Source organism: Delphinus delphis, chromosome 13 (genome assembly GCF_949987515.2).
Source record: "Delphinus delphis chromosome 13, mDelDel1.2, whole genome shotgun sequence".
NCBI classification, from domain to species: Eukaryota; Metazoa; Chordata; class Mammalia; order Artiodactyla; family Delphinidae; genus Delphinus; species Delphinus delphis.
The window spans coordinates 15,826,040-15,853,350 of NC_082695.1; the positions used below are offsets into that span (position 1 = coordinate 15,826,040).

At 36.3% G+C, this 27,311-nt stretch overlaps 1 protein-coding gene across 1 annotated transcript in view; it reads left to right on the forward strand.

Moving 5' to 3' along the window:
- The window catches only part of NAA25 (N-alpha-acetyltransferase 25, NatB auxiliary subunit), a 72,346-nt gene that overhangs the window by 18,107 nt on the left and 26,928 nt on the right, over nucleotides 1-27,311 (forward strand). The window contains exons 5-15 of the mRNA XM_060028157.1: nucleotides 1,872-1,946; nucleotides 3,081-3,188; nucleotides 3,548-3,626; nucleotides 7,437-7,548; nucleotides 8,569-8,658; nucleotides 9,710-9,879; nucleotides 12,042-12,154; nucleotides 18,962-19,169; nucleotides 19,993-20,082; nucleotides 23,886-24,066; nucleotides 24,757-24,856. Of these exons, the coding sequence (XP_059884140.1) occupies nucleotides 1,872-1,946; nucleotides 3,081-3,188; nucleotides 3,548-3,626; nucleotides 7,437-7,548; nucleotides 8,569-8,658; nucleotides 9,710-9,879; nucleotides 12,042-12,154; nucleotides 18,962-19,169; nucleotides 19,993-20,082; nucleotides 23,886-24,066; nucleotides 24,757-24,856 (1,326 nt within the window). The remainder of the gene's footprint in view (nucleotides 1-1,871; nucleotides 1,947-3,080; nucleotides 3,189-3,547; nucleotides 3,627-7,436; nucleotides 7,549-8,568; nucleotides 8,659-9,709; nucleotides 9,880-12,041; nucleotides 12,155-18,961; nucleotides 19,170-19,992; nucleotides 20,083-23,885; nucleotides 24,067-24,756; nucleotides 24,857-27,311) is intronic.

Genomic DNA, 27,311 nt, shown 5'->3' on the forward strand with positions numbered 1-27,311 from the left:
TCTTTCCCCAAGTTATCAAATAAAATTGGTTTTCTAACACTTTCCATTTCATTTCTCCAGTTTGGTGTTAAGAGCAGGGACCTCAAGCCATTCTAGACTCTCCTTCTCATCTTCTATGTCCATTTTGTCTCCAGATCATCTTGATTCTACCTCCACAGTGTCTTTGAGGTCTCTCTCTCTCTTTCTCTCTCTTTTTTTTTTTGGCCACGGGGCTTTCTGGATCTTAGTTCCTGGATCAGGGATCAAACCGATGCCCTCATCAGTGGGAGCTCGGAGTCCTAATCACTGGACTGCCAGGGAATTCCCTGAGGTCTCTTTTTCTATTTGATCTACCTCATCCTGGTTTAGTTCTTCATTGCCTCACCTCTTATTTTTCCCTATTTTCTTTCTTCACAGTACTGCTAAAATACTCTTCCTAGAAGAGTGTAGATTTATACATATCACTCGCTTACTCTGTATAGACTCCTTTTGGAATGCCTTATAACAAAGGTACCTCTGTCTACCTTTTAGCCCTTTTCCCTTCTCCTGCTCTTAATTTTTTGTTTCAGCTAGATGTCCTACTTGTTCTTGTCAACATATATCTTTTCTTTCTTTAATGTTTTTGTTTAATTACTCATTTTGCTCCTACTTCGAATTGATTCATTCACTTATCCATTCACCCTAAATAATTGTATTATTTGTATATGTATTCTTACCCCCCATCTTTGCCTATAGACATTCTGTTTCACCTTCAAGGTCCATCTGAAAGACTGCTACTTTGGAGAATGCTCTTCCCTACTTTTCCTTAAAAAAAGAAAAAGAAAGGAATAAACAAACATACTAACCTTGCCTTCCTTGGAAACACCCTAGTGTGGTGTTTTTGTATAGGGTGTTTTTGTTTTCTTTTTTTTTTTTTGGCTGTGCCGCTTTGCTTGTGAGATATTATTAGTTCCCTGACCAGGGATCGAATCTGGCCCTGGCGGTGGAAGTGCCGAGTCCTAACCACTGGACCGCCAGGGAATTCCCTGTATAGGATGTTTATTTTTATTGCCAAGAATATTTTAGTCGTTTGAATATTTGTCTTATCTCTCCCTTGCTTTTAAGTGCCTTGGGGATCGGGACTCAATCTTTGTATCCTTGGCAGGAATAGACATTTCCTTCCACTTAATAGGGGCTCCATGCATTTTTTTCAAGTGGATTGAAGATAGGCAAAAGATTAAAAAATAAAATAGTAACTGTGATAATTAGCTGACAGTTCTTAGCATTGATTACTAGTTGGCAATTATGGACAGATTCTCAGTTTTACGTGAATAGATCTACTTTGCTCCTTTGTGCCATGTTCCTACTTCTAAGTATTTGCATATTATACATTTCACAATGAGAGGGTTCAGTTCTAATTAATGGTATATTGAAAGAACCTGAATATTTTCCTAACCTAAGAATTATTTTTTGAATTATGTCAGAGTAATTTTGTCTGATTTTGAAGTTTAAATATACTGTCTGGATTTCTTTGTTTTACTATAATTGATTAGTGCAATGGCTTCAGTAAAGTTTATTGATATACATTCATAACCCAACTTTTGTTTTTGCTTGGTAGTCTACCAGAACTATATTGGATTGCAGTATTCTCTAGGAACACTGGGTCTTCAGTTTAAGAAAATCTGATTCAAAAGATGAAATATCATTCTTGATATTGTAAAAATTCACCTTTGGGATTACCTCTGTTGTTATGCTGTAGACAACATCCATCAAGTTACTAGGCACTTACAGTAACCAGCATATGTAAACATGTTGCTATTTTCCTAGGAAACTTCTTGCCACATGTCTAGGTCATTAATTACCCTCTGTATGATGTTTTCTAAGTTAAGTATTTATGGCTCTCTGTCTTTCAGGCTGGCATGGCTCTATATAAGATTGTCCCCAAAAACCCTTACTACTTTTGGTCTGTGATGAGCTTAATAATGCAAGTGAGTATGGCATTCAGAATGGGGTTGAGATTTGTTTTTATTTTTGTATATAGTAATTGTCCTTAATGTGTCCTCTGAACATCTTGGGTAATGTGTTGCAGCATGTGTCAAATAGGGATGTGACATATTGTCAGTTGATTTTTTTGAGTTGAGGAGTTTTAGTATTCTTTTTGAGTTGATGTATTGGTTTATTTGTGTGTAGCACAGAGTGTATTTCCTCTGAATCTTAGATCCATTACTGGGTTACTTGATCAAGTATGAGCCTCGAAATGTTTGATATTTTAACTTGAGGTTTGTCTTTAAGGCACTATTGTTGGTTGTTGAACGGATCATTGAACTGGGTGACCTTGTTTCATCACTTCTGCTTTCTGAGCCTCAGTCTGCTCTTTTGCAGAATGGAGATGCTCATCTCCCAGAGCAGCTATAAGTACCAAGATAAGACACTGTGTATGAGAGGATGGGGAGAAAGGAGTTAAAATGTAGCAGTTAAGAACAGAGAGGCTCTGGAGTTAAAATGTAGGTTAAGAACAGAGAGGCTCTGGGTTCAGACAGGTCTGCTTTCAAACATTGGCTTCACCATGTCTCTTGAGCTGTTGGAGAATCTTTTAACCTTAGTTTAACTATAAAATAAGCATAATAGCTACCCTGAAAGGTTGTTTTCAGGGGGTAAATGAGCTCTGAGCAGAATCTTTGGCAATGTTAAAATGATTAATATCATGCTAAGGTAACTGTAGCTAATAGTAAACCATACTATAAATAGAAGGAATTGGCATTTTCCTTCTAATATGTGAAGGTCTCAAGAAGACATCTCAAAGGTTTTTGACTCTTCAAATACCTGGTACCCTTTATATATACTAAATAGTATAAACGTATCCCCTCTTAACATATTTCTAGAAAAAAATGTATGAATGGTCTAATATTTAAAAGTTAGGTCATATTGTGGAAACTATGTATTTCAAGAATGCATACGATAAGAATCTTTAGTAAAGAAATCTCCTATAAAGCAAACCACTCTCAAGTTCAAATTAGGTCTAATATTTGACATAGTGGGTTGATAATTATGTGCCAGAGTCACAATAATGGTCTGCATGGTAATAATATAAATAGTGCAAACATTTTTCTTTTCTCGTTTAGTCTATATCAGCGCAGGATGAAAACCTCTCAAAAACGATGTTTCTGCCCCTTGCTGAGAGAATGGTAGAAAAAATGGTAAAAGAGGACAAGATAGAAGCAGAGGCTGAAGTGAGTAATTTAAGCCCCACTTTGTATTTGCATGTTTTTGATGTTGTTACAATATTATGAACTGTTGCTTTATTCCATTTAGAGGACTGGGTCCTCACTCTTGCCTTTTGTGTAAATGTGAAGCTTTGGAACTCCCCAGCCTAGGTATAATGAGTGAGGTTCTAGCATGTTTCCAGAAAGTACTCTGCCGAGATATAGATAGGAGAGATACTATGGTCTGATTGTCACTGTTAATTTCATCTTATTTGAAGATATAGTGTTCTTTTCTGTTAGATAGCTTTTTAAAAAGATACAAATGACTTATCTTTTTATTACTGAAAAGTTTCAATGGTTGCACTTCTTGTTTGTTTTTTTGTAAGGTTGAACTTTATTATATGATCCTAGAACGTTTGGGAAAGTACCAGGAAGCCTTGGATGTCATCAGAGGAAAATTAGGAGGTAATTTTTAGAGTTTTCTTAAAGTTTTTTTTGTTTTGTTTTCCTATTTAAACATGACATTTTATTGTGGAAAATTTCTTCCACATACAGAAACAAAGATATAAAGACTTTAAAAAATCACTTGCGATCATTTTAGATTCTTTCAGGTTTTTCTCTATTTATTTTTTAAAAATAATTTTTAGTTGAAAATAATTCATGGGGACTTCCCTGGTGGTCCAGTGGTTAAGACTTCGCGTTTACGATGCAGGGGGCCTGGGTTCGATCCCTGGTCAGAGAATTAGATCCTGCATGCCACAATTAAGATCCCGCATGCCGCAGCTAAAGATTCCGCATGCTACAAGGAAGATCCCACACGTGGCAACGAAGATCCCATGTGCCGCATCTAAGACCTGGCATAGCTGAATGAGTGAATGAATGAATGAATGAAAATAATTCATGGATTCAGAAAATTCAGGGAGTATGATTTTACCCCAGATCTCCAACCCTCTGCCCTCTACATCCTTCTCCAGTTACCTGTTCTGTATATCCTTCTAAAGTAGTATCTTTCCCCTCCCCCTTCCCTTTTTTTTGTTTTTGGGGTCCTAAGTTTTATTTAAGAACTCATACAAAATATTCCAGATAATTGAGTTGTTTTTTTGTTTTTTTTGTTTTTTTTTTGATGTGGACCATTTTTTTTTAAAGTCTTTATTGAATTTGTTACAACATTGCTTCTGCTTTATGTTTTGGTTTTTTGGCCATGATGCATGTGGGATCTTAGTTCCCTGACCTGGGATCAAACCTGCACCCCCTGCATTGGAAGGTGAAGTCTTAACTACTGGACCGCCAGGGAGGTCCCCAGATAATTGAGTTTTAATCCTCATCTTCCTCCTCTTCTTCATCTTTTTTTTTTTTTAAAGAAATTTATTTATTTATTTATTTTTGGCTGCTTTGGGTTCTCATTGCTGCATGCGGGCTTTCTCTAGTTGCAGCGAATGGGGGCTCCTCTTCGTTGCAGTGTGCGGGCTTCTCATTGCAGTGGCTTCTCTTGTTGTGGAGCATGGGCTCTAGGCGTGCAGGCTTCAGTTGTTGGTGGCACGTGGGCTTCAGTAGTTGTTGCTTGTGGGCTCTAGAGTGCAGGCTCAGTAGTTGTGGTGCACGGCTTAGTTGCTCCGTGGTATGTGGAATCTTCCCGGACCAGGGCTCAAACCCGTGTCCTCTGCGTTGGCAGGCGGATTCTTAACCACTGCGCCACCAGGGAAGCCCCTCTTCTGCACCTTGAGTAGTCTGAAAGTAATGCAGTTCGTAACTTTCTTTGCTGTTAGCAACTACGTGTAACCAATCACATAGGTTATTCTTCTTCAAATATTTTTTGGTGAGATATTTCAAATACCTTTTGGAAAAAGCTACCTCAGAAGTTACAGTAATCTTGCTTTTGCTTCTTTCGTTTGTTACAACACCTCCACCAAGATTCTCAGCTTTTCCATTCACTTTGATTCTCTCCTGAAAAAACTGCTCAAAATTGGCAGCATCCATGATTCTACCTTGATGGGTACAGTCAAGAGTAAACTTCAGGATCTGCTTCTTTTTTTTTTTTTTAATTTAATTTTATTATTTTTTTTTTGCGGTATGCGGGCCTCTCACTTTTATGGTCTCTCCTGTTGCAGAGCACAGGCTCCGGACACGCAGGCTCAGTGGCCATGGCTCACGGGCCCAGCCGCTCCGCGGCATGTGGGAACCTCCCGGACCGGGGCACGAGCCTGTGTCCCCTGCGTCGGCAGGCGGACTCTCAACCACTGCGCCACCAGGGAAACCCCAGGACCTGCTTCTTTTTTTTTGCCCCCCTTTGCCACAAACTTTCTACTGGGTGCCATGGTGGCAGCGGAGGCAGAAAGGGCCCCCCCACTTTTTTAAACCACAATTGAGAATATACTGTACCTTGACCCTAAGTGTAATCTTACTCTGCACAATGTTCTTATTAAATATTTTTTTCTTTAAAATTTTTAAATGTTTGTTGTGTCTGTCCTATGAAGGCATTTGAGTTTGTGACCTTTTCTCTGCATACTCTTAGACCCATTTTTTTTTTTACCTTAACAGTGTCTCTTAGAGATATACCTCACTACCTCACTCTCTTTAATGGTGCCCAGTGTTCCACAGCATAAACGTAGACAGTTTACTACATAGCTCATCTTTGAAGGGTATTTAGGCTATTTGCAAGGAACATCTTTGCTATAAACCAAATTGCCCTCTAAGAGGCTACAGTGTGCATTTCCACCAGCTGTATTTGCTATTAGATTGTAAGAGGTCCTGTTTCTTTGCAAAATTTTAGATCAAACTTTTTAAAAAATATTTATTTATTTATTTGGCTGGGCCGTGTCTTCGCTGCCATATGCTGGATCTTCCTTGCTGCATGCGGGATCTTTAGTTGTGGCATGTGAACTCTTAGTTGTGTCACGTGGGATCTAGTTTCCTGACCAGGGTTCAAACCCGGGCCCCTTGCATTGGGAGCGTGGAGTCAGCCACTGGCCCACCAGGGAAGTCCCATATCAAACCTTTTATGTTTTTCAATGAGATAGGTAAAACATACCTTACAGTTTTTATTTAGTTATGAGGGAGGATAATTATTTCTTCATTTGTTTAAAAGCCATTAATATATTTTTTTCCTCTGAGCTGCTTTTTCTTATCCTTTTCCTATTTCTAAAAATTTGGTTAATCTGCTTATTGATTTGCAAGAGTACTTTACATGTTAAAGAAGTTAGCTCTTTTCCATTGTTGTGAAAATACTTCCTCCTTTGTTGTTGGAAAACTGATTTGTATGAACTTCATAGATAGCATTAACTATTCCCTTATTTTTGGACACTTAGGAGATTTTGGTTCCTAAATATTTACACATCTTTGATTTTCTTAGGAGAAATTCGTGGGAATGCAGTTATCGTTTTGACAACCCTGGTTTTTTAATCGTGCCTTTATGGTTATTGGGAGTAACTAACTGTAGATGAGTAGCCTCAGAACTCTCATTAGGTCCAGCCATTAAAAAGACTTTGTTTTTTACAAGTATGTATATCCTTTACTAGACTTTGTGCTATCACAAAACTGTAATAGTAACTGAGTTAAGTACTTTAATTATATAAAATGTAGGAAGAGTTTTGTTTTTGTTTTTATTTTTAATGTTACTCTCTAACTTCAGCCTCCTTGCAGGTGGGTACAAGTCAACTTTGTTTTTATTCAGTTAGGTTGTAGTTGTATGGATAGTTACAGTTTAGATTCTCTATAGAAAATTCATAATGTAATTGTTGGCATCCTTAATCTGCTAAACCATTCTAAAAGGACAGGGCATATCTAATTTGGTCAGAAATATAGTCCTAGTTTTTTTGTTCTCAACTGTTGGAAGAGTTTGATTCATCTCTTTTCTTTTTTTATCTTCCTCATAACATCTCCCCTTTCTCATCTCATTCCAGTCCAAGCTTATTCAATGTTTTGGAAATGTATGGATGGTCTGTCTATGGTCTAAATATATCAGGTCTAAATATACCAGTCCTTAGATGCTGTTGGGATTTTATGTGTATCCCACACACTAGATCCTCAACTCAAGACATTCTGGATCCTTGTATTTTGTAGAAGAAAAGGATTAGAAAGTTTAGTATCAGAAATATATGATTTTTCCTTTCAGGAAAGTAATCTTTAGTGAGATAGTAGTTTGTATCTAATAGTGGTCCCATTTTCTAAGAGAGTGAATAAGAAAATGTGACAGTTTCCTTCTTGTATATGGATTTTGTTCTGGTTTCTGAGCAGAAATGAAACCAGCTTACCAACTTTTATAACTTTTAATTGTAGAGAAGTTAACAAGTGAGATTCAGAGTCGGGAAAATAAATGCATGGCTATGTACAAGAAGCTGAGCAGGTGGCCAGAGTGCAATGCCCTTTCTCGGCGCCTCTTACTGAAAAAGTAAGTAGATGCTTCTTTTTGGACTATGAGACTGGAGTGGGGCTTTCAGGTCTCACCATTGATTTTTTTGGTCTATATCCTTTGAGATTTCTGGGCATAAAGTGAAATCTTTTAGTTGTGTGTTCTGGATTTTTTTTTTAAAGTTTTTAATGAGCCTTCATCTTTTTTTTCTTTTTTTCGCGGTATGCGGGCCTCTCACTGTTGTGGCCTCTCCCGTTGCGGAGCACAGGCTCCGGACGTGCAGGCTCAGCGGCCATTGTCCACGGGCCCAGCCGCTCCGCGGCATGTGGGATCTTCCCGGACCGGGGCGCGAACCCATGTCCCCTGCATCGGCAGGCGGACTCTCAACCACTGCGCCACCAGGGAAGCCCGAGCCTTCATCTTTCGATAAAGAGGTGTAATGGAACTTATGCCACCAGGGTGCTGAGTATTCAGAATGAATGCTGAAAAGTCATTAATTTGTCAAACTCAATATTGGTCTAAAAGAGAGACCCTCCCCTTAGCCCCCCTAGAAAGCACTAATGTGGGGAGTTTTCTGTTAAGAATATTAGTTTTTTATTAAGGGCTGCATGAGCTGTTTTTTTTTTTTTTTTTTTAATTTATTTTGGCTGCTCTGGGTCTTACTTGCGGCACGTGGGATCTTTGTTGTGGCAGGTAGACTTCTTAGTTGCGGCATGCATGCGGGATCTAGTTTCCCGACTAGGGATTGAACCGGGCCCCCTGCATTGGGAGTGCGGAGTCTCATCCACTGGGCCACCAGGGAAGTCCTGAGAATGTTAGTTTTTTACACCTGGTCATTTTATTGAAGGAAACAGTAGTTTCTTGAAAATGTTTGACTTTGAAAATGCCTCTGGAGTTGTTGCCCTTTTAGGGCTGTAGAAGAAACCCAGAGGGAAGGTTGGGCTTCTCCTAGTAAAGACTAAAATATAACTTAGAAAATAAGTTGAATAACATGGTTCCTCAGGCAGATTTGTCACAACTTGGGTTTAATCCTGTGTGCACCATTCAATCTGATTTTAGCTCAGATGACTGGCAGTTCTATCTGACTTATTTCGATTCTGTCTTTCGACTGATTGAAGAAGCCTGGACTCCTCCTGCTGAAGGTGAACAGTAAGTTGTCTTCTTTCCTGAATTACAACACTTTTTAGTATGGTGTAGCAAAATGATTTCATTGTAAGCCTAATTGAATTCTCTTTTTCTGTCTCAATAATGTATCCCTTTCAAAGCAAGACATTTTTCCATTTTTAAATTTTAAAATAAATATGTGTTCATTGTAAAAATCTTAAATTAGTACAGAAATGTATGGTGTGGAAAGTGTTAGTTCCTAGTTTTCCTATCATCCCAGGATGATTTTTTTCTTTTTCCAGTTTTATTGAGACGTAATTGACACAGAAATAACTCTTGATAACAGTTTGGTGTCTTCCAGATTTATTTGGAAAAGACAGTTTGGTGTCTTTTCTTCCAGATTTATTTATATTATGCATATACTAATATAATTATTCTTATTTAACATAAGAATGCAATTATGTTAGATGTAATGGTTTACAACTTCGTATTTCACCCCCTAAAGTGTATCTTGGGCATCTTTCCATATATGGTGCATACAGATCTGATTAATTCTTTTTAATGACTTAAGAGGACTCCATTTTAGAAATGTACCAAATTCATTTAATCTGTCTGCTGTTGATAGATACTTGTATTGTTGCTGCTTCCTGTTTTGGGGGCTATTACAGACAATACCACAATAAATATAATGAGCTCTTTTAAAAAAGTGAATAACAAAATAGGGTTTATGATACCAAATATGAACTGAGGCTTACTTTATAATATTAAGTAAGTCATCTAATTTTTCTCAGCCTCATTTTTCTAGCAATAAAATTTACTTATGTTTTTAATTAGGTAATATTTTATATATGCAAAATTATTCATTCTTTTTTTTAAGAAAGAGGTAGAGGTGGTTAGTCACTCTGCAATAATCAAATGACAAAATTGAGAGGAATCATATGCCATGTTAACTGTCAGAATATGCTCATATTTCTCTTTTATTCTAATTTGTGTTGTTTTGTAATTATCACAGTACTTTCTGTTATTTTTAATGTTTCTTAAAATCAATTTGGCTTGATAGAGGCACAAAATACCTTTTTCATGTGTTTATACCTAGCTCTTTAGAAGGAGAAGTACATTATTCTGCAGAAGAGGCTGTGAGATTTATAGAAGATCGGATAACAGAAGAATCTAAAAGTTCTCGCCATCTCCGAGGACCACATCTGGCTAAACTGGAGCTGATTAGACGTTTGCGGCGTCAAGGTTTTAATGATGAGTACAAACTGGGTAAGAAGCTGTAATGATATTTGGGAACCCTGGAGAAGATACAGGGATGCCCTCAGTACCCAAGTGCAGTATCTATTCTCTGAAGCCTACAGTGATAAAGTTGTGTTTGAGAAGCAAATGTCTTCATAACCTGAAAATATTAACTAATGAATGGATCACTTATAAAATTAGCCCTCAATCACACATGCAACTTGGCTTAACTTTAGCATCTCTCCCTATTCCATCAGAGTCTTTGTCAGGCGTTCTTTTGCTGACCCAGCAATAATGTCAAAATCAATTTCAAAGTAAATAGCCAGTTTTATAAAAGTTTCAGGATTTCAAGAAGTGAATGAAAGGTTTCTTGAAAATCTACCCTAAGCACTCACAAAACCATCGACGAAATAACATCTGGCAGAGTTAGAGCAGTTAAAGAGCAGTTAACAGTTGAGGAGAAAATTTATTAGGACAATGACAAGATGGGAGAAAAGTATGATTTGGATAGTAAAGCATTAATAGAGGCCTTCAGGAAATTTGATGAAGCCCTTAGAGGTTTTTGTAAAATGGTTCTTTTTGAGCATACTACATAAGAAGTAAATGTTGTCATATTGTACTAATTCACAGTTTTGTGGGGAAAAAAGCACCACTCCCCCCAAAATCAGTAATTCTTTGCTCATACTAAGAATTAGCTTTAGTTTTAATTATACCCTAAATTTTTTAAGTTTAGGCGAATAAACTTTAAAAATTTTTTTAGTTTCATTTTTTTAAGATAAAGCTCCAAGAAAACTTTTTTTCCCACTCATCATTATAAAAATTTAGTTCTCATTAAAAGTTGAATAACTTTAAGAAGGTTTCTTTAGGGACCAGTTGTCCTGAGATGATGAGCACTTCTCAATACCTAAAACCTATCCTAGAACATCTTTGTCCATTTTAATCATGTAATTAATGTTCTTTGCAGCTCATTCTAAAATTAACTGTGGCTATCTCTCTGTCATTTCCTATGTAGATTATTCATAACCAATTTTGAATTCCATGTTGACTTCTTTCTTTGGGTCTACCTCAATTACTTTAGTTGGTGTTTGTTTTAGAATTGCAAATGAAAATTTTTATGCGACCTTCAGCAAAATATTGTTAAAGTATATTGCAAAGAATTGCTTTCTTCAGATTTCCCTGATGGTCCAGTGGTTAGGACACCGTGCTTCCACTGCAGGGGACCTGGGTTCGATCCTTGGTCGGGGAACTAGGATCCCACAAGCCGCCTGATGTGGCCAAAAAAAAAAAAAGAGTTGCTTTCTTTCCAAAGCTGGATATAAAACTACTTGGATCTGTTTTCACACTTCCTATATTCATCCCTTGTCTTTCTCTTCTCTCTCACCAGCCTGAATCTTACAAATTGGTGAATCTTACAAATTTGTCTCCACACACAAAAAAATTTTTTTTCTTTTTTTTTTTTTTACCAGACCAGTGAGTGATTCTTAGTCTCTTTTGGATCACAGAGGCATGTGAGAATCTGATTAAAGCCGTGAAATCTCTGTTCCCAGAAATGTGTGAGCAGGAACCAAGACCTAAAATCTTACAGAGACCTTGTTAAAAATCTCTCCTTCCTAAATCTAGTCCAATTTGAGAGTATTTTACTTTTATTATTTTTATTTTTAATTTGAGGAAAAATAAAATGAATTGGTAGCTTTCTGCATATCCAGGTTTAAATTTTCCATAGTGAGTGACTTTGGAGTTATTGGCCCGTGGCTCTTCCCATTTATTTTCTCTTCTGTTGGTGTGCCTGTTAACAAACACTACCTTTCATTTAGTTAACATATATTTAATATTTGTTAAGTAGTTCAGGAACTGTTGTGGAGAAAAGCATGTTTGTTTAATGTTTGCATATAAACTTGTCTTTAAACTTTAATGAAAACTTTTAAACTATTTAAACTTTAATTGAATGAAAAACTTCACATTTCCTCAATGTAATAACAGGTAAACTGAGTTCGCAAGATTCAACTCCTTTTTAGTATTTATTTTTAAACTGGCAAGCTATCTTCCGGCCCTCATTGTCATCCTCATTCTCATTCAAGCAAAATTTTCATTTAATTGAAATAAATGTTTTTCAAGTCAGACTTCTCACTTAAATTAGAGATTGCTTCAGTCCATGAATAATTTAGTGATATTTCCCCCCCCCTCTCTCTTAGGTGATCCAGAAGAATTAATGTTCCAGTATTTTAAAAAGTTTGGGGATAAACCTTGTTGTTTCACAGACCTCAAGGTGTTTGTTGACCTCTTGCCTGCTACACAGTGTACAAAAGTAAGCAGAGTTCTGTTGGGTACCTGTATTTATTGCAACTAGGTTAAGTGTTTGGGTTTCCTTTCTAAAATGGGTGAAAGTGGTGAACATGAGATATCAAGATATTGTGCTATCAAGCCAAGTAGTCTAGGTGCTATCAGATTAAAGGCATGATTTCTTGTAAAGTTGAGCCGAAATGAGAATAAGCCCCTGGTAGATAATTGGATTCTTCTGGTGTGTGTGTGTGTGTGTGTGTGTGTGTGTGTGTGTGTGTGTGTGTGTGTATGTATGTATATATATATATATATAAATTTTGAGATAATTGTAGATATACATGCAGTTGTAAGAGAAATAATACAGAGAGATCTGTATACCCTTCACCCACTTTGTCCCAATGGTAAGATCTAGCATAATTATAGTATAGTGTCATAATTATGAAACTGACATTGATAAAATCCACTGACCTTATTCAGATTTCATCAGTTTTACATGCATTCATTTGTGTGTATACGTGTGGTGTGTTTGTGTGTGTATATTTAGTGCCGTATATAGTGTATGGATTCATGTGACCACCACCTAGACAAGATGCATAGTAGTTTCACCACCAGGGTCCCTCCATGTGCTCCCTACATTTTTTTACCTACAGCCACCTCCTTGTATCTCCTTTCCCCATCCCTCTCCCTTAGCAACTACTGATATTTTCTATTTCTATAATTTTGTCATTTTAAGAATGTTATATAATGGAATCATATTATTTATAACCTTTAGAGATTGACTTTCTTTACTCAGCGTAATTCCCTGGAGATTCATCATGTTGTTACATGTACCATGTCCATTCCTTTTTATTGCTGAATAATATTCCATGGTATGGATGTACCATGATTCCTTTAACTTGTTGAAGAACATGTGGGTGTGTCCAGTTTTTGGCTATTACAAATACAGCTGCTGTGAACACTTGTATGCAGGTTTTTTTATGGGAACCTAAGTCTTCATTTCTCTCAGAAAAATGCCCAGTAGTTCAGTTGTGGGGTCTTATGGTAGCTGCACATTTAGTTTTTTAAAGAAATGGCCAGACTTTTCCACAGTGACTATATCTTTTAAATTCCCGTTAGCAATGTATGAGTCATCTGGTTTCTCTGCATCCTCATCAACATTAGGTGTTGTCACTATTTTTTATTTTAGCCATTCTAGTAAGTGTGTAGTGATGTTTCATTATGGTTTTAATGTACATTTCCCTAATGGTTAATGCTGTTGAACATTTTTTCCTGTGCTAATTTGCCATCTGTATTTTCTTCTCAGTGAAGTGTCTTTTGCTCATTTTCTAGTTGATTTGTTTTTTTACTGTTGAGTTTTGAGAGTTCTTTAGATATTCTAGATACAAGTCCTTTGTCAGATATGTGGTTTCAAATAGTTTCTCCCAGTCTGTAGCTTGTCTTTTCATCCTCTTAACAAGATCATTTGCAGAGCAAAGTTTTTTTTTGTTTGTTTGTTTGTTTTTTGCCATGCCATGCAACTTGCGGTATCTTAGTTCCCCGTCCAGGGATCTAACCCAGGCCCCGGCAGTGAAAGCACTGAGTCCTAACCACTGGACCGCCAGGGAATTCTCAGAGCAAAGTTTTAAAGTTTGATGAAGTCCAGTGGACTTTCCTTTTAATATCTTGTCTCTTATTTGCTCAAAACTGTAGCAGTTAATTGCTGATTATGTCAAGTCATGATTCAGTCTTGCTGAAGCAGTCTGAGACTCTTAAATCTAAGGGATTTAAAAAAAATAAACTTGAAGACCTAAATAGACATTTCTGCAAAGAAGACATACAGATGACCAGCAGGCACATGAAAAGATATGCAACATCACTAATTATTAGAGAAATGCAAATCAAAACTACAATGAGGTATCACCTCATACCAGTCAGAATGGCCTTCATCAAAAAGTCTGCAAATAATAAATGCTGGAGAGGGTGTGGAGAGAACCCTCCTACACTGTTGGTAGGAATGTAAATTGGTACAGCCACTACGGAAAACAGTAGGAAGTTCCTTAAATAATTGAAAATAGAACTACCATATGATCCAGCAATCCCACTCCTGGGCATATATCCAGAAAAGATGAAAACTCTAATTCGAAAAGATACACACACCTCAGTGTTCATAGCAGCACTGTTTACAGTAGTGAAGACATGGAAGCAACCTAAGTGTTCATCAACATATGAGTGTATAAAGAAGATGTGGTATATATATACACAGTGAAATATTACTCAGCCATAAAAAAATAATGAAATATTGCCACTTGCAGCACCATGGTTGGACCTAGAGATTATCATACTAAATGAAGTAAGTCAGACAGAGAAAGACAAATATATGATATCACTTATATGTGGAATCTAAAAAATAATACAAATGAACTTATTTACAAAATAGAAACAGACTCACAGATGTAGAAAACAAACTTACGGTTGCCAAAGGGGAAGGGATAAATTAGGAGTATGGGATTAACAGATACAGGCTACTATAGCAAAATATATAAAAAGAATTTACTGTATAGCACAGGGAACTATATTCAATATCTTGTAATAACCTATAATGGAAAAGAATCTGAAAAAAATACATAGCCAGATCACTTTTCTGTATACCTGCAACTAATACAATATTGTAACTCGACTATACTTCAATAAAATTAAAGAAAAAAACCCCTTTAATTTTGGAATAACTTTACATTTACAGGAAAGTTGTAAAGATAGTAAAGAAGGTTATACTCTACCCTTCGCCCAGCATTCCCCAACATTAACATCTTAAATTACAGTGGTATATTTGTCAAAACTAAGAAACTAACTTTGGTACATTACTGTTAACTGGCCTCTAGACTTTATATTTCTGTAGCTCTTCCATTAATGTCCTTTTTCTTTTCTGGGATCTAAGCCTGGGTACCATATTGTAGTTAATTGTCATCTATTGGGAGTTTTTGATGTGATAGAATCAATGTAAATCAATTATATGTATATCAACATCATGTAAAGAAATACTGATATGTATCAAGAGAGTCTGTGACTTTGGTCAGCTTTACTCATAAAAAACTCTAATTAGTGAATGTTGGAAGTCTTGCTGTCACAGGGCTACCACAACCTGTTTTTCCAGAAAGACTCTATCATCCCCATATGGAATGAGTGAAACTCAATGGGAACACAGTGGCAATGACTACAGTATTTGTTTCGTGACCATATCCTTAGCTCACCAGCACTTGATACTTTGGCAGTCTTGAGGTTACACATCTAGGGCAGATGGAGCAGTGCATTCCCAAACTGTTAAGGAGCCAGTGGTCTCTACTGGGTTCTGAAATGACTACCATTGTTCACTTTGGTTTAGAAAAAGTTGTTCTTGGGTTGCTGTGCTTATAGGGCACAGGCTAAGCTTTAGAAGTTTTCTAGATAAATTGTAACATATCCAGAAAAGAGGGTTCTGGGTTATAGAAAGACTTGAAAGCCTATGAGAGAGAAATGGTTGAGTGGAAGAGATAGGTTTGGTATGGTGATGACAGAGTACTTTATTTCTCATAATTTGAAAAGCTGTCCTGTAAAAGAGGGAAGAGAACAGGGCCAGCAAGAAGTTGTTGCAGGGAATTAAGAATTTGGCTCAGTGAGAGAAAGATATTTTTTATAGTCACAATTCTCTAAAAAACACAGTGTGTGAGTTTCATGTTACTGGAGGGATTTAAGCAGAAAATAAAACCACGTGGGAAAGATTCATTCACTAAGTGTTTGTCGCACATATTATGTGCTAAGTGCTAAGGTAAGGAATGATTGATCATGTTTTATAGTGCTTACTGTCTTGTAAGTTAAAGCATCAAATGATGGGAAAGCATTAGAGGAATGCTTATATCGCATTTAGCTGAGATTCATATAGGTTTGCTAGCATAAATTTTAGTACCAGAAGCTCTACTTTATTGGCATGTTTGAAAATCTTAGATCACCTCTGTGACTGCATATACTAATAATCTACTGGGAGGAACCCTCTAGAAATAGTGAAATACTAGCAGTGATGAGGTGGTCATTGTTCAGTGAGACAAAGGGTTTAAAGCTGTTGCAGTGAGTTTTGTAGTCCTGTGTAAATTTTTAATTGAGAGGGGTAATTTTGCTGCCACAACTTTTTAAATGTAGGATGACTTCAATAGCTAAAAATCCTGCCACTCAGCAGTATGTTTGTCAGAGGATTGCAAACTGTCCAAGTAAGGTTCAGACTGAGAACTGTTGTCCCAATGAATTAGGAGACGCATTCTAAAATGGGACTGGCCCCTAAGAGGAGGCCGTTGAGTCCAGTGATCCTGAAGAGGCTCACCCATAGAGGCGTTTTTGTATTTTGTTTCCTTTGCCTTGGGGTTTTAAGCTAACAATAAAATAATTCCAGTTTTTAAAGAAGCTTTTTGTGTAGCAGTGAAACTGTACAGACTAGAATAGCAAATGAACGTATTGTTTCATGACAAAACCTGTTTGGAAGATTCTTTAGCATTCAATAAAGAAGGCCTTAATAATAAACATAACTAGTATATAAAATGGCTTACAAGAATGGAAGAGCTGGCAATAGAAATTATATAGGTACTTAATCAAAAACATGAACACTAGTGCCACAGTTTCTTTGTTACAAATGTGATTATCTGATCATAATAATTAAAATTAAAATTCATACAATTGTAGAAAATTGAAGTAAAGTCATTACAGATGTGAAACTGCATGTTGAGTAGGATTTTTATTTTAATTTAATTTTTGTTTCCAAAGATTACATGTATAAAATTGAAAAAGTCAAATAGTGCTACAAGGCTTATATTGAAAAACAATTGCAGCTCTTTGCCTTCTTCAGCCCTGATTCTGGCTCCGTACAGGCAAATCACTTTCAACCCTTAACTGCTTCTTCTGTTATTTAACTCCATATTTCTAAATTATAGGCTTATTTAGCTATTTGTTTATTTTTACAGTTACAGTCTTCATCTATTGGTATCTTACTGTGGAAGGCAATAATTTTGTTCATAACATCCCACTTCTCCCCTTACCTACTTTTCCCCCAGTATAGTTTAGTAATTATGCAGTATTTATATTTTAATGACTAAATATTCACAGCTAAGCCACTTTGTATATGTGGAGATTACCTTTCTTAACTTTCTTTCTTGGAGTTAATATTTTTTTGTTCAGTTCACCCCAATCAATCTGACAGAACCATAAAAGTTTAAAACTCCTCTTAGTGTATTCTGAAACATGAGGTGATAGATCTGTTCCATTCTCCCGTTGAGTCTACAGTGTCTCTGGTTCAGTATCTCCTGGGGGTAAAGAAAACCCGTGGATTCTGCTGGGTTTAGGAAGTCAGTTAGTGAGCTTGGGGAGGGGTCTAATTTCTTAGAATTTAGCAAATTCTTCTGTTTCAGTCCCACCAGCACTTTAGCTTTCAGACGTACCTCTTGCCCTTAATTTCTGAGTCTTCCAAGGTTCTGTGGCTGGAAGAGGCTTGCTGCTTATTGGTGGTCTCCCCATTCATACTGTTGGATTTCAGCTTTCTTGGCCCTGTACATTGGTTATTACTTACCACCTGCCCTTCTGCTTTTTATCTTTTGAAATCTTGTTAATGTTTATTATTTGCTGTCATCTCTTCACATGTTCTTGATCCTTTGGGGTTGATTCCTTTTTTGTTCTTTACTGTCATCCTAATAGGATCTTGGAAGGGAGTGAAAATAGCCTGTGTTTAATACATGTGTAAATGGAACTGGGTTTTTTTGCTTTAAAAATAATTTATTAGTTTTGGATCACAAAATATAGGGAAGACACAAGGGTGATGCCTGTGACCCCTTGGCTGCACTTCCTGTCCATAAACACCTTTTAGAACTCCAGACTCGTGCTGCCCAAGCATTTTCTCACATCCTAACAGCTGAAGAGTATAATATACGACCATGTGGGAAGTTTAAACAGACACCCTGTATGTGATGCAGGGGTCCCTTCTCACTTCTGCCAATATTGCAACTGTACTGGTTGTGGAACTGGTGTTCTTAAAAATTTATACCGAATTTAGAGAATTAAAAACATTTTATTTTAAGATGTTACCATTGGGGTGGAATTTCCTGGCAGTCCAGTGGTTAGGGCTTCACGCTTCCACTGCAGGGGGCATGGGTTCAATACCTGGTCAGGGAACTAAGATCCCGCATGCCGTGCGGTACAGCCACAGGAAAAAAAAAAAAGTTACCATTAGGAAAAACTGGGTGAAGGGTACACAGGAACTGTGTTATTTCTTACAATTGCATGCAAATCTATAATTATCTCAAAATTAAAGCTTTAATCAAAAAAACTATTTAAGGCTATTGACAGGACAACCATTCCTTTCAATGTATAATGTTTCCTTTAAGAATTTATTTGTAGTATATCAATATAATAGGTTTGTTTTGGGGTAATTGTTCTTTTTACAGTCTTCCTAATTAAACTTTTTCATTGCTACGTTACATATTATGTCAATCTATTGTAATTTAGGAAACATTTTCACAGTTCTTTTAATCTTTTAGTGCATATACTACATGGTATTAACATAATACTTTTGGCCAGCAATGAATGGGTGTGCCAGTTTCACTGGAGTTTTACCAGCACTGTGTGCTGTTAGAAGTGTTTTTGTTTTGGCAATTTTGTTAGATAGAAAATGGTATACTAAAGGGGTTTTTTTTTTTTTTTTTTTTTTTTAAAAAGGGGTTTTAATTTGTATTTTTTCTTGATACCATTTTCTAGACCATTTCAGTATTTGTTAATTGTGGCCTACTAAAGACTAGTTCTGTTTTGAGACCTGTACTTCTTTTTTTTTCTTTCAACTTTGCAGTTTATTAATCAGTTACTTGGAGTTGTTCCTTTGTCAACACCAACAGAGGATAAGCTGGCACTGCCTGCTGACATCAGAGCTCTGCAGCAACATTTGTGTGTGGTGCAGCTGACGAGGTTACTTGGCTTGTACCACATGATGGATAAAAATCAGAAATTGAGTGTGGTCAGAGAATTGATGTTAAGGTACCAGCATGGACTAGAATTTGGTGAGCAGCCTTTCAAAATGTGCAGTAGTTCCCTGATCTGCTAAGATTTAGAAGTTAGTTTTTTATCTCTCATAGCATGCTGTTGTAATGCTTTTGGCAAGGAAAATATTTTGTCAAGTGGGAACACTATCCAGGTAATAAAATGCAAAGCCTTTCTTAAGCTTGGAGTTTTAAAAATTATAATTGGCTCCCAGATATCCATATTCTTCCTGATCTGGCCAGCCAACTCTTTATCACAGTGGGGCTCAGATGAATTGCAGAGTTTATGATAATTGTCATATTTTCTGCTTATAGGCCTTAATATTCTAAATATATAGACTGTGTAAATGACCCAAAAGAATTGTAAATTGTGAGATAAATATTTAGTTTAGAAGTAGATGATCTTCAGATTGCTTAGATATGTGTGATAAAATATAAATTATCTGACTAGATGATATTAGTATTTCTCTAACTGTATTCTAAAAAATTAGGTGAAGTAATGAGCATAATATTACATTAGTTGTACATGGCTCTTGGATTCTGTTCTTTTCTTCACCTAAAACCTCCTTCCAAATCTTGCTGCTCTCCTTTTGGGACCATTTGGAATACCACCTCTATTCTGGAACCCTTCCTTCTGCTCCAGCTGAGTGTGGTCTCACCTTCTTTTGACTCTTTTGATTCATGGCTTATATTTTTCTTCTGGTATTTACTCCATTCTTATTAGTTTCTTTTCCTCTTTTTCTCTTCTTCCTCCTGTCACTTTCTTGCTTTAAAAAAACTCCTTTGGGGCAGTAATAATTGAACAAATCTTAAAATACAGATATGATTTTTTTTTTCCCTATAGGGAAATCCTGTTTGAAAACCGAATTGCAATTTTCAGACTATTACTGTCTCCTTGCTGTCCATGTGCTTATTGATATATGGAGAGAAACAGGTAAAGAGCAGTGATTTCAGTTTAACTTTACTCTTTGTTTTTATTGACTATAAATCCTTAGACTAAGTATATAATCCAAGAATTTGATTTATGCTTTTAGGTTTTTCTTCCTTGCCCTTCTCCAGGGTGCTTCTAGAAGAACCAAAGTCTCCAAGTATCCTCCTCTCTGTAATCAGGATAATCTTAAATCAGTGGATATCTGTTCTGTTTTAAAATATTTCTGCATAGTGAGTAAACAGCCTATTACAAAGTTACAATAATTAAAATACAGAGAAACTGATTCAGATATAGATGTATGGGTCCATGGAATGAAAGAGCCATTTTTGTTCACTTCAGTTTATATAGGAAAATACACTTTTTTTGGAATATAGTTCAGATTAGCCCATTTAAGACAAATATATACTGCATGGTAAAGGAAGCTTCATGAGTCATTAAGCAAGAGAAGGATGATTCAGCAAATGGTACTGAGATTGCCTTTTCTTTAGGTCTCACTTTCTGACATTTTCTCTTATTAGCAGTTTTTGAGAAAAAATAACTTTAGCTACTTATCGCATATTATTCATGAGAATAAACTGCAGAAGAAACAGGGCTGGGAGACAGTGCTGTGCAAGACAGACACAACCCTGCCCTCATGGGTCATTTAACCAAGCACTTAATTTTGATACTATCTTCTCATGCTTAAAATCCTTCAGATATGCCCTATTTTCCTGAGGATAAAGGTCAGCCTTATTAGGATGGTTTACAATGCTCTCTATAATCTAGTGTCTGTCTACATCTCCAGATTCTTAGTACTTAAGGCCCTAAATCTACTTTTTTTTTTTTTTTTTTGCTACTATCACTGAACATCATGTTACCTCTCTTTGAAATAACTTTCTTACCTCCTTCATCTCACTTTTACTCAAACAGTGCCTCTGACAAGCCTGTCTTGATTTCACCCCCTTCCTCATTGCAGATTTTATGCCCCTTCTGAACTTTTGTAGGACGTTGTGTATATCCATATGATAGTACTTGTTATACTGTATTGTACCGGGGATGGGGATGAAATCCTTTTCATCAGAGTACTTGGTATCTGGAACCCCACATTCAGGAGGTTGCATAGGGCTGTAAAAGTCATCTTAATGTAAAACCATTAATGAACTGACTACTTAGTAATTTGGCCCCTACTCGTACCCTTGCCCACTTATTCCTGGCATCTATTCTTGCTCATAGTGACTGTGGCTTTGCTAATCTCTTGGTTTTGGAGCAAGATATCTGACCATATAATAGTAATAACAGTTAACAGTTGTGGATCATCAGGCACTTGAAAGTGCTTTATATGAATTAGCTAATTTTAAACCTTGTAACAGTACAGTTAAGATCGTTACAGTTTTACAGATGTGGGAAATACAGGGCAGAGAGAAAGAAGTTAGGTGGGTTGTCCAAAATCATACAGTGCAAATACATGGGAAGTTCTAGATATTATATATATATAGATGCAAGGTTTCTTGAAGTCAGTGAAAGTGATGTTGAATGTTCCAGTTGTAGGCTGGAACAATAGTCATTGTTCAAGGTGGATATGACAAAAATTAGAAATGTATAGAAAATTGGTGAGGATGTTGAAAGAGACTGATTTGAATGTGACAGGATTAAGAAGAGCATTTTAAGGTTAAATTGATGATGCTCTCAAATATTTTTTGCAAAAAAGCATTTCTTTATGATTGTGCTACAAAAATAAAATGGGGAGTGAAGGATGCCATTTTTTCTCCTCTAGTTTTATTGAGCTATAATTGATACATTACATTGTATTAGTTTAAGGTATACAATATAGTGATACATTGTATTAGTTTAAGGTATACAATATAGTGATATATCGCAAAATGATTACCACAATAAGTTTAGTTAAAGTCCATTACCTCACATAGCTACTTTTTTTTCCCTTGTGATGAGAACTATTAACATCTACTCTCTTAGCAACTTTGAAATACACAGTACAGTGTGGTTAACTGTAGTCACCATACTGTACATTATATCCCCAGAATTTATTTATCTTATATCTTTTTATTATATCATTTTGTTATATTATAAAATTTGATTTAAAAAATTCTGTCCCCCAAATCCTCATCAACCCTTGATGCTCTTTGATTTGGCATAGAGTTGTAGTTATATTCTAAATTTTGCAAAATAAAATAAGATGATAAATGTCATCATAATGTTGGGTTTAATAGTTCAGAAGTGTAAATTAAACCTTTTTTTTTTTTTTTTACTATTTACTTTGAAATTTTGTTTCTATTTAAAAGAGATCTTCAAGACGTTTTTTAAAAAAATTCTGATATTGGTTATCCTTGAATAAGTAGGACTTAAAAAATTATCTATTATCTATAATTGTCCAACTATCTCTTCTACTCAATTCTGAACCTCTTGAGGCCTGGAACCACCTATGACTCTTATCTTTGGGTGTTATATATAGTGTTACTGCAGAGTTTAGGTCACTGAGTGTTGAATTAAATAAAATTATGATTGTGAAGACCAGGGAGCAACATGGGAAAACACAAAATCGGGTGTATGCCATGATTACTACTGTGTAAAATTGTGCTGCAAAAATAAAATAGGGAGTGAAGGATGTCATTTTTTCTCCTCTCGTTTTATTGAGCTATAATTGATACATAGTAACGTTATGTATACATAATTGATAGTTCAAAAGCAGTACATTAATCACAATGGTAGTTTGAGTAGATCATGGGTGGTTTACGTAGTTTAGGTAGGATTATGGATGATATTTATCTAAATCCCCAATTTTTGGTTATGTCTTGTTTCTTTTGGAAAAAAGCATATAGAATATAATTTTAAAAGCTCAGTGCATGGAGCTTTTTTGTTTTTTTGAGGGGGAGCTTTTTATTTTAGCTGTTTTTTCTAACTGTAAAAGTAGCTCGTAAAAATTTGGCAAATGGTTTATTTTAATCTCGCTTTTCCAACTTCCAAAAGACTAACATTTTTGCATATTTCCTTCTCTCTTTCTCTGTGAATGTTTTAAATACTTGAGATGAACTCTTCATACTAGTTTGAATTCTGTACGTTTTACTGATCATTATTGCATAATTATTTTCCCTTGCTGTTAAAAACTCCTTGTTAACGTTAAATGGCTGTATGGTGTTTCCCTGTGTGGGTGTAACTACAGTTTACTTAATCATCCCCCCATTATTAGTACAGTGAATGTTTTTGTATATAAAGCTTTATCTGCATTTCATATTATTTTCTTCAGATAATTTCATAAAAGAGAAATTACTTTTTCTTTAAGAATATTGATGCATGTAACGTTTTGAATTTTAGTAGGCCAAAAATGTGTATCATTTTAGTTTGGTTATTAATGAGCAGTTCTTTTTTCAAATATTAGTTGACATCTGTTAGTAGAGTTACATGTGGAAGAAAAATGATGTCAAGAGAAAGCATCTGTCTGGGGTCTTGTAGAGAAAATCCTGTACTGGGAAGGTTGGTGGATTCTACTTCTCCTTCAAAGTCCATCTCTTCTCAGAATCTAGGATCCTGTGAGATTCCAGACTTCTCTTTAAGACCTGGCAGCTCAAAGTTTGCATCATTTTTGCAGATGCAGGTTTAAGAACTGAGGTAACTATTGAGGGACTGTCTTTTCAGGGAAATTCCCTATTTTGGTTACAGGTGTGTATCTAAAATTTGTTCTCTGCCACCCAACCACATCCTTAGAATACTTAGGGGAGGTGATGGTGTCAGTTAGTTTTTATTTTTTAGTTTTGAGAAACCCCCATTTGCTGTCAAGGTCTGTGGATAATGCTGTTATATTTTGGTTCTAGGTGATGAGACCGCTGTGTGGCAGGCCCTGACTTTGCTGGAAGAGGGACTAACTCACAGCCCTTCCAATGCTCAATTCAAATTGCTGCTTGTTCGAATCTACTGTATGCTGGGGGCATTTGAACCGGTGGTGGATCTGTATTCCAGCCTTGATGCTAAGCATATCCAGCATGACACCATTGGGTTGGTAGTATATACTCTGAATAATGAGCAGCCAGCTACAGCAGTGTGGGGTCCTCATATATGGAATTCTTAACATTTTGATTTTAGCAGAAAAGTTGTTCCCGGTATTAAGCTTTGTAGATTAATCACCTGTTATGACCCATTGCAAAGCAGAAAGAGTTTTATCTTTCTCAGCATTTTGTGGTAATTTCAAATCTGTACAATTTAGAAATGGTTAAAGAAAAAAGTTTTTCCCAGATACAGGTAACAGTTATATACTTTGAACTCTTTTTCTTAGCACACATTGTTTTCAAGTCTTTACTTCTGCCTTGCAGTTGAGGTTGACACTTGTATGTTGACCCCAGAGATCCTTTGAATTTGTATTTTGACTATTCTTTGTGATGAATCAAGGGTATTTTCTCTGTGTCCTGTAGAGCTGTTTTAGGAAGACAGTATTCTGTTCTCTAACGACTTGTGTTCCATTAATCATCTGAGTGTAAGAAAGCATGGCATAGAGCTTTAGGTCTCCCACAAAACTGAATTAACTTTGCTGTTTTTTAAAATTTGATTCTGTGAATTAGATCATTTCTATGGCCGCATGTTTTAACTTTTCGTATGCTTAGCTGTTTTTCTACCATAGTAATTTGATGTGTAGTATTTGATACTAGAGGTGGGTAGGTATAACCTTTTTTTTCTTTCCTTCCGACCTAGTTACCTTTTGACCCGATACGCCGAATCCCTAGGTCAGTATGCTGCTGCATCCCAGTCCTGTAACTTCGCGCTCAGGTTTTTCCACTCCAACCAGAAAGATGTAAGTGAAAAAAAATTTTATTTTTTAATATGGTCTTGGCCTGCTGAAAGAACATGATTCAGAGAGCATCTTCCCTCGGGTCACAAGTACACATATTAAGGTGCACCACGCTGTACTCACATGTGCCCTTAGTCTATAGCTTACTGGCCAAGGCTGTTAGGTAGAGGTAAGGAGTTTTTGTGTTTGTTCGTAAGGGTATGTTTAATAGAATCCATAAGAAGGTGCATTTAAAACTAGGTATTAGCAGAATATGAAGTGCCTCTTAGGTCTGTGTTTTAATCTCTAAGAGACTTTCTAAGGGTATAAGAAATAGCCCATAAGAGTGTATAGCCTGGGATGCCATATATGATTTTGCGATAGCAGTTGTTCTCGCTTACTTTTATTGATTTCTGAAGTTGATAACCACCATGTTCTTTATCAACAGAGTATACTTATCTTTTCTTACAATTATAAAATTGACCAATTCAGGACACTTTAAGAAACTTAGGTCAGTAGTATGTTTTTTAAAGTAACAATAAATAAGATAGAGCTTTTATGTGCCATAATGAAAGGATGGGATTTGCACCATATTTTTCACTGCAAGCAGATGTGATCTCCACTTGTCAGTTAAGCAGAAGTTATTGTGGAAAAAGTATATGGTCTCTACTCAGTCGAGGTATGTAAAACCATCCAGGAACATATGTGGAGATAAGGTGCCTCTCTACAGTGGTCACACTACCTGCTTGCTTCTCATGTGCTTCTAAGACTCATCACCTGGAATTTCACCATGCCAGGTATCTGCCCATAGTGTTCCATTTTTCATGGTCTGACAGCAACTAAGAAACTTGGCAAGGAAGCTGGTTTCTGAGGTTCTTCTTGGCAAAGCACTCATGAGGATTTTTTAAAAAACCCATTTGTAAATATGCCTGCTATACCTAATTTATCTTCCATCTAATTCTTTAAGCTTGTGTTAAATAGAAAGCTGGGACAGGGCAAAAGCATTTCTGACCAATAGAATATAGGTTTATTGTTCTCATCTTGCAATAATTATATTCTGACACACTTCAGGTCATGGCCTAGAGGGCTGGTGTAGTACGGGGTTGTGATCTTTGCATCATCAGTTGGCTTTTGAGCTCTATCCCTTTCCACCCATGGCTCCACTTCCCAACAGTGATTGTATCTCTGTTCAAACCTCATTTTGTGCCCTAGCTTCTGATCAGGGAGAGACAGAAGTGGGCATCAGCGTTTAAACATATTGCTCAGAAGCTGCTAGCCTGGCTTCACTGTCAGAAGGGCATCTCTAGGACCTTGGTTCTAAAATCTCTTAGCATAAGTGGGCAGTTGAGTTATAAATCTGTGAGTTTTCACTGTATATTCAAGTATCTGTGCTTGAGAAAAACAAATATCGTATATTAATGCATGTATGTTGAATCTGAAAAAATTGGTATAGACGATCTTGTTTCCAAAGCAGATATAGAGACATAGACATGGATACCAAGGGGGAATGGGGGAGCGTGGGATGAATTGGGAGATTGGGATTGACATATCTACACTATTGATACTATGTATAAAATAGATAACTAATGACAACCTACTGTATAGCACAGGAAACTCTACTCAGTGCTCCGTGGTGACCTAAATGGGAAGGAAATCCAAAAAAGAGGGGATATATGTGTACATATAGCTGATTCACTTAGCTGTACAGTAGAAACTAACACAACATTGTAAAGCAACTATACTCCAATAAAAATTTAAAAAAAAAAAAAGTATCCATGCTTGCCCTTCTCTGGTTTCAAGAAGTTTCACTAACTGAGGAAAAAATCAAAAGAAAAGTGTATTTCAAATCTCATTATTCTGGCTCTGATTACTGTGTTTCTAAGGAAGAGGTTAAGTAAACATTTGATATAGTGAAGAATCCTTTTCAAACTTTTGTTTCTCAAATAGCTTGATGTGGATGTGGGGGGTAAATAAGGGATTAATCCAAGCCTGGTGTTTGGTTTTACTCCAGTTTTCAGTCATCCAGCATTCTAGAAGAACTATATTGTTCGTGAGTTGGTCAATAAAGGCACATTATTTTATACTAATAAAAATCAAGCTTTAATTTTTCTTCCCACAAATACTGTGTCTGAAGAAGTGTTTTGAAAACAACACACACACACACACACACACACACACCCCCACCGCCCCCCCCCCCCCGAAAGTATTGTAATAGGGAAAGGAGATCCCCAGGAGTGATATGAGAGGGCATGTTGTCCTCAGTGGCTTTTTGTATCTTTGTTTGATTTTTGGCTGATGGTTGTGTGTGACAGGAGTGACTAATTCATCTGAATGTATGTGATGCTGAAGCTGATAAAAGTAAAGCATTTTATTAATCTGGGACTAGGACTCTCTGCTTGAAATTTATTTTTATTACTACTAACTAAGAAAACAGCTATTTAATCACATTAAAGTAGATAACTGGGGAGAGAGCATGGAG